We start from the raw sequence: 19449 nt of genomic DNA, 5'->3' as shown, positions 1-19449 counted from the left end.
GGGGTTTCAAGTACCCCAAAGAACCGATGATCCTCTTTGAATACCGACCTAATATCATCTTGGGGTGTTAGGGACCCCAAAGCACCGGTGATGCTCTTTGCATACCGACATTATAGCACCCGGGGTTTCAAGGACCCCGAAGCACGATGATGCTCTTTGCATACCGACATTATGGTACCCGGGGTTTCAAGTACCCCAAAGAACCGATGATTCTCTTTGAATACCGACCTAATATCATCTTGGGGTGTTAGGGACCCCAAAGCACCGGCGATGCTCTTTGCATACCGACATTATAGCACCCGGGGTTTCAAGGACCCCGAAGCACGATGATGCTCTTTGCATACCAACAGTATGGCACCCGGGGTTTCAAGTACCTCAAAGAACCGATGATGCTCTTTGAATACTGACCTAATCTCATTTTGGGGTGTTAGGGACCCCAATGCTCCGGTGATGCTCTCTGCATACCGATATATCATCTTGGGGTGTTGGGGACCCCGAAACACCGGTGACACTCCTTGCGTACCAACATTATGGCATCCGGGGTGTCTGGGACCCCAAAGCTAAAATGTGCGACCCATAGGCCTTCAATAGGAAAATTGAAACCTCTGTAACTTTTGACTCCGACCACTTAGCTGCACAAATGCAACGGTTTTGATTATAATTATTGATTATAATTATAATTATTTATTTGAATTGAAATTAATAAAAGTTAACATGTCTTATCAGTTTGAAGTATATTGAAGGAATGAACGTACAGAAAAGTTATTTGAATTTCTTAATATAAAATAAATGATTAGCAAAAATATTTGATAAAGGAGGCATTGAGAATTTCTTCTTAATAGGCATTTTCTTCATTATCGACTTCGACGCCGGCTGCCACATGTTTTGGAAACTCGGTCGATATATTGTTGAGCAGTTTCCGTCATTTTTGTGTAGATGGCGTTGGAGTCGAATTTTAAAAATATTGGATTTATGGCGGTCTGTTTAAACAAAACTTATGTTAATTTGAACTGGTTTTTAAAAAATAAAAAAATTCATAGATATATAAGCTCTTATATTTATTTGAATTTTATTTCAAGAATATATGCTATCATAATAATAATTACATTTACATTTAAATAATTGACATTACAGAAATAATTTTAGAATTAACAAGTTAACGTTTTCAGATTATAGTGGTATTTGCAACTTATTTTCGAATACCTTAAAATCTTCAGATACATGAAACTTTGATAGGTTAAAATAAACTTTCATTGGAATGGAATTAATTGAAATGAAATACGTATGTTGATTTTATATATCACATTTCGTTTTGAGGTCTGACATGGTGGATATTTTCCCTTTTGGTCAGAACCGAAAAACCAAAACCCTTAAACGCGCGGTTTCAAACCATAAGGAACATAATAACGAAAACCGTTTGCGTTTATCTCTTACCGTTTTTGCTCTACAGAAAGACAAACAGACAAGCGGACACACTGGAAAACCTATAGAAGAGAACTCCAATAACTTAAAGTGCAATAAATTATACAAAGGGTACTTCTCATTTATTTGATCACTTTCTTATAAGAGCAATTTTTGTTAAAATTCAGTATTTTCAGAAGTAGAACAGGTGCGCGAATTGTTTATCCATTTTATCGCGTTAAAATGTATTCAATGCCGATTCAATTATCCTTCGACGTATCCTTGATGTGGTAAAAAGTAAAAGATCTATGTATTATTAACTACATACATATTATATCCAATAACTACTTTCAAGTCAGGTACTCTTAGTGTTTGCGTTGAAGGTTTCAAATGCAAATGCAAAAAGAAAACATTTTTATTATTTTTAATTCTTATGTGTGCATGATTAGTTGTGGAATTTTTACGGGACCGATTACTTCGTTGTATGCATAATAACTGAATATACATATACAACAATAAATTATCATTAACAGGGAAAGAAAAACAGACACAAAATTAGAAATCTGAAATATATATGAAGTTTATCAATATACACTTGAAGACTGTAACACATTAACCTATATGTATCAGGATTTTCAAAATTCTACCAATGGATTTAATTATAAACTTATCGAAACCGATTTATATCCGTCAACTGGTTTATTACAATGCATAGCCTCTATGACAATAGAAAAGATCAGTACCCCCCCTCCCCCCTCCCGCTTTAACGCACGATACATGTGCATTTAAATACACATGTGATCCCATTAACATATCTGTGGTATACTTTTTTTCTAAAACCATCAACAGATATACTGTATACTGCCAGAATCTTAACGATTGATACAATCGCTCTCTTTAGTTGTATAGCGTACTACCAATGCGGTATAGCGGTATAAATTATCTTCTCTGTTTAAAAACTATGAAAAGATATTTGCATGCTACTTATTCTGTTACTGATGCAGTTATAAAATTAATTGGACATCGAGGTCCAGACAGGAAAAAATAGTATCTAATAAAGCGAACAAACAATCTTCACGATGTTTTGATTGTATTGATCTACCAGAAAAAAAAAGATCCGATCTTAATTCACCTAAAGTGATTATTATACAAAGATGAAGAAACTATTTATAATAATCACCGTATTATTTAATCCGAGAAAATGACGTAACTTTTCCTTTATTTATGATTATAGTGTGGCTTTTAAGTTTACGCTTTTAACAAAAATTTGTCATTCCATAAAGAAATTCTTTCTTATTTTTTACATCATTTAATTACTAAGATTTTGTATTAAAAATATTTCGAAACATAAATAAATGAATATGAAATATTCTATGTCTACGAAAAATATTTACCCTGCAGCTGTTTTGTCAACATTTGAAGCTGTCAAAGGCAATCGTTTTTTTTTTCTTTTTTTTCAATTTCTTCGATAACTTAAAAAGAAGTAAATACTCGTAATGCTACTCGTAAATACTCAAATTGCTTTTCTGTTCTACTACGTTAAATTAATGATCATTAATAAAGGAAGGAATATGAAAGGGGTGACAGTTGTTTTTTTATGAACTAAATGAAAAATATTGAGGATATTTGTACTAAAAACTTAAAACTCCAGCACTCACTTGCCACAGGCAAAATAACAGGAGTTCAAATCTTTTTCTACAGCCAACATAGAACTCGATTATCATTAAAAAAAAACAAAAAAAAAAGACAGGCCATTGTGTAGAGTTTTAAGTAAAAGATAATAAAAAAGTAAATGGACAATTAAGTCGACCGATCGCAGGAATGATAAATGACGTGAAAAATCAATCGATCGTCCCTCTTGTGCATTGGTACATGTATATACTCCGTGTAATGGCCGTTAAGATGATCCAATTGTACGGATCCTAGGACTGTAGGGGAAACAAAGTATTTGCTTGACCCCTTCATAAATATTATAGTAATTATGAATTATGAATTACAAAAAAAAAAAATTTTTTTCTCCTTCCTCTTATGATAGATTTTTTTCTAAACAATATCTTTTGTGTCAAAACCACGACGGCTTCTTAAAAGAGAAACATCAAAGACAATCCTTTGCAGATTCATCCTCTCCATAAATTTCCGGTAGCGTTGTTGTCTGACCGCAAACTAAGTCCGAGATACTTTTAGCTTTCACCGAATGGCCGAATGATTTTGCACATACGCTAAAATCTTTTGTCATTTCACTGATCTCTTTGCTCTCCTGATGGTCACACGTAGGTGGTAATTTAACAGTTGACATAGAATATACATTATCACCGCCAATACTATTCTTACCAAATGATGCGATTGAAGTTGTTGTTGATGTGGTTGTAATCATATTTCGTGATTTATCAAGATCCATATAATAATCCTAAAACAAAATCACTTATAATTTAACTTTTATACTCGTACAAATATTAAAGTTAATAGTTAATTGTCAATTAATAGTCAATTAAACATAATATAATAAAGGCGAACCTTTTCTGTATTGAGAGAATTGGAAATTTGGCTTTGAGCAGAACAATTTTGATTACACTGTGCTAAAGCAATAAGTGCCTTCTGATTTTCTCTAGCATCCACCAAGAATATACTTTCTTTCACTTCTTTTGCGTTATATTCGTCAATCCTGCAAGAAACATTAAATCAGTATATAATTCCATTGTTTTTTGACACAGGATTGATTTGTATAAATTTTAAGATTACTCACTTATCATAAATAACAGCATGTAAACCGAGTTTTTTCAAATGTTGAATCGTATCTTTATCATTATTGTCATCCCCCCAGCAGAAGATAATTAATCCAGCGTCTTTGACTAATTTTACTTGAGACGGATCTCGAAGAATATCTTCAGTATGAACATTTATTCCTAAGATATCAGCTGCTAACGCGTGTCTAACAGCCATCGGTATTGTTTGACACCTTGGATCATGGTAAGTAGGATACTTTGAGGTGACACCTTGTGTCAAGAATACTACCGGGTACTTATTTTGTTTAAGACGAATCATGGCACATATGTCAGGGTTAAAAGATGAGAAGACTATTTTTCTGTCGCCTCCATATTCTAACACAACTTTCAGTATAATATCCAAATATAAGTTAAGGTCAAAAGGGTGATTAAGCTCGAATGTGCCGTCCTATAGGGATAGATAATACATTTTTAATAAAAAGAAAATAAAGAAGTAAATAAGAATAAAATTTATATCTTATTTTTACCTTCAGTTGCATTGTCCATTTTATTTCAATATTACATCCAACGTGCTGTTCTAATTCTTGAAGTACAGTCTGAAGGGTAGGGAAAGGTTGATGATCTTCTAAATCTTCGTCAAAGAATCGTGGATTTTTTTCTCGACCTTCGGCCACGTGATAAACCTGCAAGAAGAATATCACCTTATTAGAAATACATAAACTAGAAAAGTGTCTTTAACGTAATTTAGTTAGATTTCTAAAATTGGTAAAAATCTTATGACGTTTGACATACTATACTTTTCGAAGCCAAATAAAGCACTCTGAAGTCATGTGAATATATTAAAAATAATATCATGCCTCTCATGATATTATTCACATGCTGTGATAATGTGATTTATACATTTCTTGATGGAAAGTTCCGCGCTCGCGTGTGGAAACAGACACGTGAAATCAGAGGGAATGAAACTGGTGAAGAATTATTAAAAATGATCTTTAAAATTTTGTAAAGCATTTTTTTACAAAGGTCATTTGGCAATAATTACGTCAATATAAAGTACTTTCAAATTAAATTACTTCAAAGATGTAGAGTACCGAAGCTTTCAGCTTTTAATCAAAGCATAATGTAGATACAATTATCGTAGTATTATGATGTGTCTATTAAAAATTAAATTTTTAGTTGGTTTTGGAATAAATTCGAAACAAGCATGCATCAAGTGGTTTAAGATGACTTATTCTGGTTATACATCTTTCGCGACAAGTTAGGCGGCGCAAGCGATATGAAAGCTCACCACTTGGTTAACCCCGTGCTCAGCTTTATCAACGACATACAGCACCTTACCCAACGAGTCCCTCGGGTAATGAAAATCCTGTAGAATATTATAAAAAGACAAATACGAATAGGTATCTAACACCTATGAATTCATGAGTTGCATGGCTGTATATCTACATACGATACAACCCTCTGAGATGATTCATTTCTCCTTCAATACAAAAATGGACATAAAAAGCGAAATATTAATGACGCGTAGCATTATTGGAAGCCGCATTCTATTGGTTAATGATAGATGCTAGATTATTTTATTAGAAGTGTCTTATTAATTGACTTAACAGTAAGATTATTAAGGTGATTTTCACTAACATTCCACCATGACTTATGAAACTAACATTCTTTAAAAAAGAAAAGAAATGTTTCGTTTATCATTCTTAATGTTTATAAATCATACTTTAAAATAAAATAATTAAAAAAAATTCTGTTTTATGAGCAAGTGTTGAATTCTGTAAATAACTTTAAATATGAAAGAATGCACATGATATCTATGAAAAATAAATCATTTGACACTGAAAAAATGCAGTTAATGTATACGTGTAAAACCTACCTTTAATAAATGTAACTGCTCTAATGTAAGATCCTTAACTGGTATTTCCAACATGTCCATAGCTTCTATCTGTTTCTTGCGTTTTAATGAAATGGATACATAAAAATCATGATAAATAACAGGTATATGATCTTTGGATAGTTGGACATCAAATTCGACCATATCAGCGCCATGGTACGATGCGGTTTTTAAAGAAGCTACTGTATTTTCTCGTACATTAGCACAGCTGTAAGAATAATGCAAATTTTAGTATATAATAATTTTTGGAAAAATTTGAGTTTCCATCATATTTAAATTCGGGAACATACTTCTTTGTTTGAAAAGATGTGCCAAGCCCTCTGTGTCCCACATCAAGGCCAGACCATCGTTGTTCCCAATGTTTTGCATACGAAATACTCATATCCCATGGATAATCAGGTATTGATTTTATCACGACATATTCCACTGTAAGTTGTCCTAAAAATAAAGATATTGTTCAAGATAACGGTTGTGGCAATAAAGGAAAAAAAAAAAAAAAAATAGAAAAGTAATATTTTACCAATTGGTCTATGTTTTGTGCTTGTAATTGGTACTGTTAAAAGCCCAACGCTAGCTTGTAACGTGCTAGGCAAGATGTAGCTGAAACCAATATGACTTGGTGGTTCTCCAGGAAAACACCTTGAGCTGTACACGTAGTAGTCCACTAAGTATGCCTGAAAAAACAGTTTACTTAATATACATGGAAAAATACTACTATTTAAGACAACACCAAATGCTCGCATCAGTATTTTCTGCTCATCCATTATAGAGCTTGCTTCAACATTAATTAAGTCCAATGATCAAGGACATACTGTTTGAAGAAACTATTTTTCTAAATTTTTCTAAAGTAAGACACAAGAAATTAGAGATTCTAGTAAATGTGGCACAATTTACGACACTTTATCAACGATCCTTGATCACTAAAAAAACCGTAGGAATTAAACTACATCATTTGAGACATTTGTACATCTTATGTTTTCTTTTTACGAATGACTTTTGGCAGTTTTGAAATAATTTGTAGGCAAGAGCAACAAATTACTAGTGAAACAGGTCGACACAAACGACGATAATTTACTTCCTACATAATCTAGCAATGAACCAGACCAATAATTGCCAAATGCTGTACTCTGCCTGGTGACGCGTATCCCGCAACACCTGCCGATCATTCATTATTAAATTTCGATATTCAAGTCTGCAAGGTTTGTAATTCAGATTCAGAAGATTCTGACAGCTTAGTCTGGCATTTGTCCGCGCAGCGGTGTCAGGTACGGTACAGTAGAGTTGGTCAGAGCTAGAAAATATTAGTAGTACACTAAAAGGATATAGGAGTGATGGGAGCCTCACCATTTTCGACGCACACAGATGGATATGAGGTGTGACAGCGTTGATATCTCTAAATTCTTTAGGGTTGCTTAGGATGACGGCTGTGACTCGCGTAAACCGATCTCACATTACAACAGATCGCGTAGTAGTCTGGATGATAAGTATTGTTGAACCAAATCCATTATCTCTTCAGTCACAATAATACCGACGTACTTCAGAAAAATTTACGGTTTTTACGAGAGACTAGCCTAAGGATAGGTGCGGTAGGGTGAACGACAATCAAAACCATCATATCTCTGTGTGATGTCATGTGACACAGATGTAAAGTGGTAGACGATGCTTAGCATCGATACATCAGATTGCATGTTAGCATCATCATTTGCACCAGAAGTCTTGCTTTGTACAAAGCTGACGAGAGGTTGTCTTCATTCCAGGCCAATGCGCGTGACATCGCTTCTGGTTTCCAAGGAGGGCAATAGCTGCTGAACAAGTTTAATTATCTTTTACCAAGTAATTTGAACAAGCCGCGAGAGAAGACGTGGCCAGCCTACTCGTGGTCTACTGAAAACTCACATGGTATGGTCAATGCGTATTCTTTAGTGTATCTAATTCTTTCATGAATTACCACTAGTTTGCCATTTATTGCCGTGTCATGCCTACAATTTTTATCAATATTATGTTTATCTATCTGCCATTTCTATTAAACACAAAGATGTACATTAGTCGTCAAGTGCTAGGGAGGTAAACTAAAAGACACCACATTTCTTTTTTCTGATTCTTTTTTCTTAATTTCTGTTATACAACTAGTTGATGTATTATTGAAGACAATGCCTTTGATGTTTCCATTGTTGAACTGTCCATTAAAAGACGGAAAGTGTTGATTTGTAATAAAAATCGAAGATCTATCCTATATACATAATGCATGTTATAAAAATTACAAGCAATGCAAGCAATAAATACCAACCAATGGTTATTCATCGAACTGTGTATTTAATATGACTTTTTGATGGCTGTTTGTGTGATTACTTACGATAGTTTCAGGGTATCGAACCGCAACATTGAAGATAATAAATTCGTCTTCATTGTAAGCTCGACCAAATTGTTCCTGAAGTTTGAAGTGAGCCTCTTCGTCGTTCATAACCTACGAAAAAAATATTTTATTAGATAAAAAAAATATTAACTGTAATAAGAAATATGATTAAAGTATATATACCGCAATTTCTGTAATACTAAAGGCAGGTTGATCAACAATATCTTGTGTATCCATTGAAAGACTATCATCTACACAATCGCCTCCAAACTGTTGCAATTCTAAAGAATTGTGCCTAACTAGATTTACAGGTGTCATCTAAAACGCAAGAAAATGTTTTAATTTTGAACTTTTACATATTAATCTGATATTAACAATTCAAAAATACATACCTTAATATGAACTTTCCTATTTTGTAATCGGTTTTTCCATAATTTAATTGGATTATTAAAAAGCTTAAATTGTACCACAGTTTCGTCAGTCAACCAGCCTCGTTCAATTTTGCAATAACTATTATAACAACCAAATTTATCTGGATCTGGTAATGTGTCACTAGTAAAATTGCTAGGTGCTGTAATAATAAACATTTTACTTATAGCTACAGTCAGCAGATAATTAATTTTCTTTACATTTATATACATACTGTTCTTTTTGACAAGGCGCGGTCTCATATGAGTCTCCCATCTACGAATAATGAGAGTCTTGGCCGAATTTTTAGTACCATTAGATTGACAGATAACAGCAACGAAATATCGGAATTCTACGTCAGTATCAATAGGGAGTGCAACCTTTTGTGAAAATATCTGTCCACCTCTGAAATATACAAGCCTCTATGTGTATGTACAGCTACATGATTATTAATACATCTTAATTATGCATTCAAACCATGAATGATCATAAATGATGAACAAATTTTTATTTACTCACTCATCATCTACGTCACCAAATAAATTATCTCCAGCATGTCCATCATCGCTATAAAATTCCCCACTACTGTTACTGTCAAAAAGTACAGGAGAATCCCGACTGCCATGTTCTTGTGATAATTGAAGTGCCTGGTTATGATTCCAAGAACCCAGTTCGGGCAAATTGCCCACAACGTATAAGACTTCATTTTTCTCCACTTTATGCACCTGAATACGCATGAAATTGATAAAAAGCATTAGATTACAATGATTAAAAACAGCATTGAAAGTAATAAAAATTACTACTCATTACCTGCACTCTAAAAATCCAGTCCCTTTTAGACCCCCTCATGTCTGATGTCTGTTCAGTCGCCACCTCGATGAAGCTAGTCTCACGTGGCTCTTCTAGCGGCTTCAATTGCTCCTCCTCTTTGTTCTCTATAAACCACATCCGCTGCATATTACTATCTTTTCTTTTTCTCACTGTTTTTCTCTTTCAATTTTCTGTGTTTCAAGGTGTGTTCAATTCACATCAGCTAATTTTCTGTAATAAGGGACTTGTTGTAAGGTACGCCAGGAAGTTTACAATAACGATCAAATTTATTGGGACAGGTGTTCAATAGACAAATTTCTTTTTATAAAAACCAACTTTAAAAATTATTTTTAAGTATTAAGTATTTATTTATTATTAAATGCAAATTTATAGTTTGTTCTTTAGATACATTGTATGGTGTATGATTTATTTATTTTTATTATTTAAGAAGGATACTTTTATTGTAATCATCCTATAGGTGTATTAAGGTTTTCTGATAAGTGTTAACAGAAAGGAATATTTAATTGTTTTATGGCTTATTTATTAAATAAATCTGTGATATTATTTATTGTAAAATTATGAAGGGATTTATTACAAATATTTTGGACATGATTATATTAAATCAAACTAAAGCTTATAAAATAATATTTTCTTATTTAATGGTATATGATCTATATGCTTTAAATTAAAAATAAAAACTTAGATGAATTTAATACTACCGTGTGAAATATAATGTAAAAATTATGAATCATTAGAAAATGTACACCAACACAAGTGATCCACATTGAAGAAGTTTCATTGAATTGAAAAATATGAAAGAAAAATATCATTATATCATATATTTAAATGGTAGTTATAATGTGGTTAAATAAGAATTCATTAATAAAATTAATATTAAATTGGAGGAATATCTTTTATATTGATATTAGGTAAATTTTTACTGCATTAGTAGTATTATATTAGTACATGTTACAATAGCAACATATAGCACAATGTGACAAAATATGACATCAAAGCTATATCAATAATAAAACATCGATATATGAAACAAATAAGCAGAACGCAATTGTTTTTATCTTATTGAATATGAAATTCAATGTTACATCAGGTGGACACATGTCAGCACTACAAAAATATTAGCAGGCATGCTGCAATTTATATTTAACACTACAAGTGAAACACGTGAATTTAATAAAATAAACAGAATATAGAAGCGATCATATCTTTTTTACCTGTTATTATCGAACCACGTCGATACAGACATTTTTGATACGATACATTATACATAACAGAGACATACAAGGAAACGACGTACATGGAAACATTATTGCAAGAATATTTAATGACAATTTTGAAGCAATATGTCGGACACAGGGAAATAGAAAAAAATATCGCGAACAATAAATGAAAAAAATCCTACGATTGTTAACACATCTCAGTGAAGCACATTAGTCTTGAAACTTGATTTTACCTATTATGTCGAGAAAGCTCGGTGGATTTTACATATAAAGCTTGGTTGGCAGCCTGGTCTTCACCTCGTAAAAGAGTACGTGTTATTTAACGAATGCCCAAAGTAGTCGCTCCATATTTTTCATCGAATTTCCCATTATTCGACACTTTACGGCACAACACAACTTTTTTAACTGACATGAAACGACCCACTGGCACAACGCGCTACACCGCAGTAGTTTTTCCTTCACAAATGAAACAATGGTCGATCTGGCAACGTCGTGAACACGGAAGTGACGACACGGATGGCTCAATAGAATCACCAATTCGAATCGATCTAAAGCTATTGCTCTTAAATCATTTTCATGGCTTCGTACATAGAAACATATGTAGATCGCTAATAAAATTAGTTATGAAAAATTGATTAAATCTCCAAAATCCTTTCACCCGATGCGATTTCCATAAAACATCTATGTTTACAATTGATTACACAAAATTTCAAGTAGTTATTTCCTGTCCGCCATATTGCGATTGGCACAATAAACGATACATTATTGAGTAAAATTAATGTTCTATATTTATATTATATTACATCAAAATATAATGCAAAATTGTAATTTCCGAATATTCTACACGTGTAAGTTTTGAATATATACTACATGTAAGTACGATTAATTAGTGATATGACTACTTTCAATTTCAGTTACCTTGGTGGTAAGATTTGAAACTGTCTGCAACGCTCATCTACAAAAAGAATATTACGTAAAAACTTTAATATATAAATTTTACCATTTTTATAATACCCTATATACTTTTCAGATATGCTGAGATAAAATGTTGTTAAAAGATACGCGGTAGGTGTCAGATATCCGTAAAATTTTATAGCTGTTCTTTTTCTACTCATTTGGATGGCTTCTGGTACCATTATACACGGTATAACATAAATCGGTATTCAGTTTTCAAGACTTATTTATCGAAATAGTATAGTAATTTGAGTATGCCAATTTCTAGTAATAAAATACATTTCTTTTAGATGAAGAAAAATGTATACTATATTTTAATTACAATGGTAATGTATGTACATTACTAGAAACCGAAATCGGCGTTCGTAGAAGGCCTGTAACTCCCGGAAATGGGGGGTTGCTGGGGTGATTCTGAACAACATTTTCCTTTACCAAAATGTTGTTTGAAGCTTCGTTTTTGAGTTATTAACGAAAAACACTGGCCAATCAGAGCGCGCCTTTAGCGCGGGCCGAACTACGAGAGCGTTGGCTTTCGGCCGCGCTCGGTCGTGGTCGTGAACAAACGCATTGGCACAGCGCGGGTATCGAATGAAGCGTATGATAAATATTATATCCTCTTAAATTAAGAACAATGTGGAATTATTCGTTATTCATGAATAATGAACGCGTTTGTGCCAATGCGTTTGTTTACGACCACGACTGAGCGCGGCTGAAAGCCAACGCTCTCGTAGGTCAGCGCGCGCTCTGATTGGTCAGTGTTTTTCGTTAATAACTCAAAAACGAAGCATCAAACGACATTTTGGTAAAGGAAAATGTTGTTCAGAATCACCCCAGCAATCCCCATTATCCAGGAATTACATGAGTTACGGGACACCCTGTATATTAATATATTATTCCTTTGACACTGTTCTATATCTTTCTGTAGAAAAAAATGTTAAATTGGATTTTAATATATATTCAGTCAGAAGGGTAATAGTAACAGGAAAGCACTCGTTAAAAAAAAAAAATGTCCGCATTGACCACGGGGGAACTGCGATAAGAGTTGTGACGCATTAAAAGAGGAAACTACTTAATGTAGGATGATTTGCCCATTATTACTACTTATTTTTTCGCAACTGTACATAGTAAGAACACCTGGTTAATTATAACGAGAAACCGAACAAATGAAGTATAGTAGCAGCAGAGCTTTTATCCTTATATAGTTTTCCTGAATCATAATTTTCTTATCTAATTTAAAGAACCAAACATATTTTTAATGAAATAACTTTTTAGACATAACATGGTATTACAAAACCCGTCAAAACTGTTATGTCGAGAACGATATTGTTGAAAGAACATCATCGCTATGTTAGTGAAACATAATTGTACACAATCATCTGTTTCTTGGATTACATCTTATATTACATACTGAGACACACATGTATAATGTTGCATTATATTAGAACATGCAATGACCATGCAATACCAGGCCTAGTTTGACTTCGTTGAAACGTGAAAGGTGGACAGACACAGTCAAGAGTCATATGCGAGTGCATAGATAGTAAGTTACTATCAAGTTATAAAGATATAAGACTTATCGGTTCTAAACAATTTACAAATTGTTATACTATCGATACAACTATACAAATTATTATTATTAAGAAATCTACAATATTAAGTATCCGGTGTTTTGGATCAACATAACTTATAATTTGTATTGTAAAATGATAGTATTTTTCTATCCTGTTAAATTATACGTCCGGCCGAGGATGAGATAATAAAATGGCCTTCTACGAACACCGCTTTCAGTTTCTATAATTATAATTTACATATATTTCAGATTGTTTAGTTAAAACGATAAAAAAGACAATTACATAATATTAAACGTTTATAGTTAGTAGAGATTAATAATAGCTGTTTGTCTACTTTGCAAACATTGTTGCATAGGAGTGCGGTGCACGTTGTACGAAAGCATTGCACGTGATGTCTTCTGGCAGATATGTACCATTAATCTATCTGGTCGGGCGCAATGATTCATCGTATTCCTGAAAATTTACACTTTAAACAAGTGAAAATATCTGGCGCGAACTTATTACGTCAAGCACCGACATTTCTTTTTATTCCCGCTATTCTGAACCGTGAGCAGTTTTATACTTAGAAATTCTATTTGCAAGGTACATGTATGACATGCTCTTTTTTAAGAGCTATATAATTTAAGGAACTGTAGAAAAAGATTTTTAAAAATATACCACAGACGACTGTGACGAAATAAGTGGTATTTAAGAAAGAATTGATCAAGCGCAAATGAAGAAATCAATACGGTATCTTTATAAAAGGTTTCACACGCTACCCGAGCTAACAATAGACAACGAGAAATATTTCTAGCATTATTTACATTCGTTTTATTAATTTCAGATGTATCGAGTGTTATGGTCAGCGCTATTTCACGGTTGCATCCGATAAAACTACGGAGGCACTTGGTCATGCGCACGATAATAATACTCTGTTATTCAACCTATTCCAAGAAAAAAGAATGTTAAGTTCATGGAATGTAAACTTACTTAGAAGCAAAACAGACGTGGTCAACAAAAAATTGACAGCCTGTGTTGTAACGAAGAATGTGAGAATTACCAGAAGTATTTAAGTATTATCAGAATTACAACGTGCTGATTTTATAAAAATTCTTTTGTTTTTCTTCAAATTTTTTACTATTTCTTTGCGTACGTAAGGTCCCCGACTAGTCAGTCGGGTCGGTTCGGAAATCATCGGGCGGGCTCGGGCGGGCGTCCGATACATGCGTGCAGACGCGTAGCCCGACTATTTCGGGTTCGATCGGGTACAAACAGGCAGATTCGGACAAGCTTCCAAATTATCTTATTCCAAAATTCCATATAAAACAGATTTTGCATATGCTTATTGCATGTATTAACAAGTACACGAGAGTTGGGTCGCAGGCCGCGGCCCGCGGGAGCTCGTCCGAGTCTGCCCGACTGTACCCGACCGAACCCGAAATAGTTGGGTTACCCGACTGCACGCATGTATCGAACGCCCGCCCGATTTTTTCCGAGCCCACCCGAGCCCGTAATATCGGGTACCCGCACATCCCTAATACGTTAATAATGTAGAGCAAATAACTGTAACAGTTTTAGCTATTCTTTACTCCCGACCTTGGGTGACCTTGGACAGTTCACACACCGCACAGTCTACTATAATGTCGCCTTTACAAAGATAAAAGCTATAGATTTCTACAGAAATAGCTAAAAATTCCTTTTAATCAATTAATATCAATGTATGTTGAAATAGTTATAATAAGTAGTAGCCATTTTTCATTCCTGTTTCTCAGTCACCTTAGTCAAATGAGAGGTTAAGAGAGAGAGAAATTAAAGAGAAACGACAGGTATTAATACCGTGAGCCATTTGTATAGAAATTTGCGTATTTGGCTGTAAAGGAGGTATTTTTTAAAAATAAGTATTTTGAAATAGAATTACATTTAGATGATTAGGTATGTATATCGTGTCTCACTTGGCCACAGTTCAATGTCTTGTTCAGTGCTCCTCAACTTTTGTCAACTACTGTCAATACTTTTATTTCTGCCAATAAATCAATAATTAATGCTCCTTTATCGCTAGCTTTACTAACTCTAATAATTTAAAGCTCTTAACTTTATATCAGGCCATATGAAAAGAAAAGAAGTGAATTATCATTGTATTTGTTGTACAAAGGTCGCGATCAATATTAAAATACCAAAAAGGATTCTTTCGTTGCACACCGAGAAAGGAATATTTTAAAAGTCAATATTAATTCACTTGATGCCGTCATTTTTAAATGATGAATTATAATCAATAAAGTATCAGGTAAGCAACGCGATGTTGTAAATCTTGCAAAATCGTGGAAGCCGTAACAATATGGCGAAACGTTGCGATAAAAACGTTAGCGAAGATACTTATGATCTACGTTCCCGTTAAATTATGCTGTCTCCCATAAATTCTAAAGGACAGAAACTTTCTAATATGTAATATTTTTCACAGTACGTATAAAAGGTGTAATTTTATATTTACAAGTAAACGATGAGAAACAATATTGTATGGTTGAATGGAAATGCGAATAAAACATAACATTTCTGTGCGAAGACAAATAAATATTTAATTTGAAGAACTCTGCACAATGTCGTGCTACGTTAATTATCGATCTGTTCGGAGAGAGAGATACGCAGTGGAGCATTCTTAACAAAGGTATAAAAAAAAGTGCTTATGGAAACAAAACTACGGCACGCGGCTATTGTGGCTCTATTGTTCCTGACGCAAATACATATATGATGCCTAGAAGTGTGTATACGATCATGCTTTCCTTTGCTATTGCCATACGTCATTGATGCGCCAACAAAAAATTATTGCTATGTTCTTTTAAAATATTCATTTTATGAGGAAAACTTTTCCCGTTCATTTGATTGTATAATATATAAATATATAACTGATAAGTTTCATTAATTAATTATTCATTCACGTATTAAACTTAATAATAATTACTGTCACATTTTATTCAAATGAATTTTATTTCTTCAATCATGGATTCTAACTGAATAAATTATAATATTTTATATGCTCGTTATTTAAATTTTTTTCTTTTTCCTAACAAACGCCATCTGTTTAGGCTTAACACGATTTTCTTGGATCGTGTGCTATTTTTAAGGTTAGGGAATCAAGATCGGAATTCGATTCAAAAATTTCTCCTGAACGTATAGAATGCCTGCACGTGATGAAATTGCACACTCAACGTGGTAGTTATTCTACGATTAAGTAGAGAAATGATAGGAAATTATACGTATGCTATATTTATTTTTATCAAGGCAGATAAAAAATGACGATTGTTGTAGTATATAATATAGTACGGGTAAGAACGTGATTTTTTCATTTTTCTAATTGATTTCTGTATTCATTATTTTCAAACGAAATCGATCGATCTTTCACTATTCATTATATAGAGTTATTGTTGCTTATCAAGCTCGAGACATCAGCGCCCTTGTAATTTTAGTTATCAGACGTGAAAGATGTTTTACCGCTGAACGTAAAACAAAATTCCTTCCCAGGACAGATATGTAAAGGAAACGCGTCGATTTGGTAAAACGTGGTGATCTAACCATCTCGGTTTCAATTTTATATTTAGCTTCAACAAAAGTATCGAACCAATGAAGCAAAAGTTCTTGTGCCTAAAAATCGCACAAAGCCCGAGCGCGAAACAGCTATCAGTTGCAACCAATTTTTCCGTAGTTCACTGTTTTTAAACAATACATCTGCATTCGTATTACGAAACAATTTACCGAGATAGCGAACTGACGTAAACCAGGAAACGTTGTTTGTGACAATCAGCTGCGAGTGATTATCGAGTTGAAACGTGAGAGTACTCGTTTTGTATGTCTCACAAAAAGAGAATGGTGCGTAGTTCAAAGTCCAGAAAAAAAATTTTCTTCACTTTTCATTAACCCACAGCACTTGTCATTATGAAATTCACGATTACATTACTTATTTACGAATAAGATTTTTAATTATCTACATTCACAAAAGTGTTATTCAAAAGTTTGAAAAATCCAAATACTTTTTAATCTATCTTGTATTCCAGGCCCTCGAGGGCCATCGAAACAACTTCATAGCTGTTTTTCAAAGAGCCTTAAGCCTTTCTTCGACAGTTTGCATAAAATAAAAAGAATGGTGCACGATGAATGATATGCGAAGTAACGGGACGATAAGAAATAAGGAAAAAATAAAATATTAAAGTGAAGCAGGGTAGTGAAATATAGTTTCCAAAGTACAAATGACAATACAGGTGTATAGAGAAGTTGTAGTGATTTAATGTCGCGTCGACTCATCGACCGTGGACTTTCGATTTAGTATGAAATATAAAAGGATTCACGTGAATCCGTTGTCATATGGTTTCGTATAAAGTTTTGCAATAAATCAAATTAAAAATCCAAGTTAAATATAAAGAACACTTTATATGCTAAAACAATATCAACTGTCACTCAGAGTGCTTTCTTTTTTTATATTCAATGAGGCATGATTTTACAGGTCCAGAAGCGTGATCAATGTTCATATCATGATCAAAGAGGCGTATCTTAAATATGGTGATCTGGATAATTTCTTGGAAATGATGACAGATGAAAGAAAAGAGAATTAATCCGCGGTTAACACTCGATGGACATTAAACTGGTCGTTTTATTGACTATAATTTGGACGGGAGGGATACAAATAGATAGATGACGAAGCAACTCTTTGGAACACACCTTGAAAACAAATTGACGCAGTCACACGGTCTGTCATATATCATAAACCAAACATCAAGAAACATTTTTGGCAACAGTTATATTCTATAGCTATAACAGAATATTTGTATGATGTTACTCACTAAAATATTGTCACGTGCACCAAAATCAAACTCTTCTTCTGGTAGGTATCATAGCAAACGAATTAACTATAAAAAATTCGACACGTGGTATTTCACCGATGAATATGTAACGCGCGCGCACACATCGCGATGTCTAAACTTCTTATGGATGGAACGAACACAATTGCAGACAAGTAACAAAGAGAGAAACTAAGCAAAAAATGAGAAAGAGAGGGAGAAAGACGGGTAACCGTAACAGTAGAACCGTCACCAACGTCGAAATACTACTGACTGTTGGCGTCGGATTTCAATCAGGTTATGCAAACCCTATGAAGCCCCCACTTTACTTCTTTCCTCGTATACCTACGCACGTGACTTACCAATGCGTTCCACATTTAAGCAAAGTCTTCTATATACATTTGTCTGTGTAAACGCGTCACATACAACTTGTATACTACATTCGCGTAAATAGTTTGTAAAAAAAATTAAATATTTTAACCTTTAGTACGTACATATTTGTTTGTTTTTGCATGAATAATTATACCTAAATAATTCTACGTCATATCGTGTAAGCTAAAAAACATTATATGCTCGTTTATGTAAAATGATTTATATGAAATAAATCTGTTGTAATTATTCCTCATTTGGTATTTATCATTTGTACCCGAGAACCGCGATTAGTACGTAACGTCAGATTAATTTCATTCTGATACAGATTTTTTCTATGGAAAATTAGAAAGCGATTTTGAAACATTTAATTCTTAATAAAGCAATTAAAATTTGATATCAGAAGTATGCAAGAAAAGTTTTTACCTAATTTAAAATAATTTGAACAAGATCAGATTCAGCATCATTTCATTCGAAAGACATTTAGTTATCATAAAATTTTTATAAATACTGAATAAATAAATACATACCTATCTTCTTATCCTTTTGTATTTCGCGGGCAAACCAAAAGTTTAAACAGCGCCATCTATCGAGAAGTGCTGGCAACTGCTCTCCTGGGACCAGGGTAGCAGAATGCGAAGGAGTGGCACCAGAGATTGCCTACCCCCACTCCAAAATGGCGCCACCTGAAACAAACACTTATTGTTCATTAGAGAGAGATACTTCCTAATTTTTCTACGAAGTGGATAACAATTTAGGCACTTTCAGAATTGTAGAATGTAGTTACATACATTAGCTGTTTTCTAGTATCAGAGTTATTAACATTCCGATAGTAATTAATGATTATATGTAATGATATTAGTAATTATTGTGACGACCGCCGAGATAAAAACAGACACGAGACTACAATTTTCGATTATTTT

General features: G+C 33.4%; 1 protein-coding gene across 6 annotated transcripts; it reads right to left on the bottom strand.

Annotated features, from left to right (window-relative positions):
• Positions 1-3377: 3377 nt before the first annotated feature.
• On the bottom strand, positions 3378-19137 carry LOC117605483 (glycerophosphocholine phosphodiesterase GPCPD1). 6 transcript variants are annotated; one of them, XM_034326877.2, is made up of 15 exons: positions 11061-11316; positions 9590-9820; positions 9299-9504; positions 9015-9184; positions 8764-8942; positions 8555-8689; positions 8372-8482; positions 6539-6692; positions 6309-6456; positions 6001-6226; positions 4652-4807; positions 4145-4572; positions 3916-4063; positions 3733-3808; positions 3378-3658 (listed from the first exon to the last, which is right to left on the bottom strand). In XM_034326877.2, the coding sequence occupies exons 2-15, from the start codon at positions 9734-9736 to the stop codon at positions 3639-3641; spliced, it is 2304 nt and encodes a 767-aa protein (XP_034182768.1). In that variant the 5' UTR covers positions 9737-9820; positions 11061-11316; the 3' UTR covers positions 3378-3638. The 6 variants fall into 6 exon arrangements, with proteins under 6 accessions (XP_034182768.1, XP_034182769.1, XP_034182765.1 ...); XM_034326878.2 differs by lacking the exon at positions 11061-11316 and adding an exon at positions 19057-19137 and having other exon boundaries at positions 3378-3808; positions 9590-9714; XM_034326874.2 differs by lacking the exon at positions 11061-11316 and adding an exon at positions 18161-18439 and having other exon boundaries at positions 3378-3808.
• Positions 19138-19449: the final 312 nt, after the last annotated feature.

Source organism: Osmia lignaria, chromosome 3, assembly GCF_051020975.1.
Source record: "Osmia lignaria lignaria isolate PbOS001 chromosome 3, iyOsmLign1, whole genome shotgun sequence".
Lineage (NCBI taxonomy): Eukaryota > Metazoa > Arthropoda > Insecta > Hymenoptera > Megachilidae > Osmia > Osmia lignaria.
The sequence above is the reverse complement of the archived record's forward strand: the minus strand, read 5'-3'. Positions and strand labels throughout refer to the sequence as shown.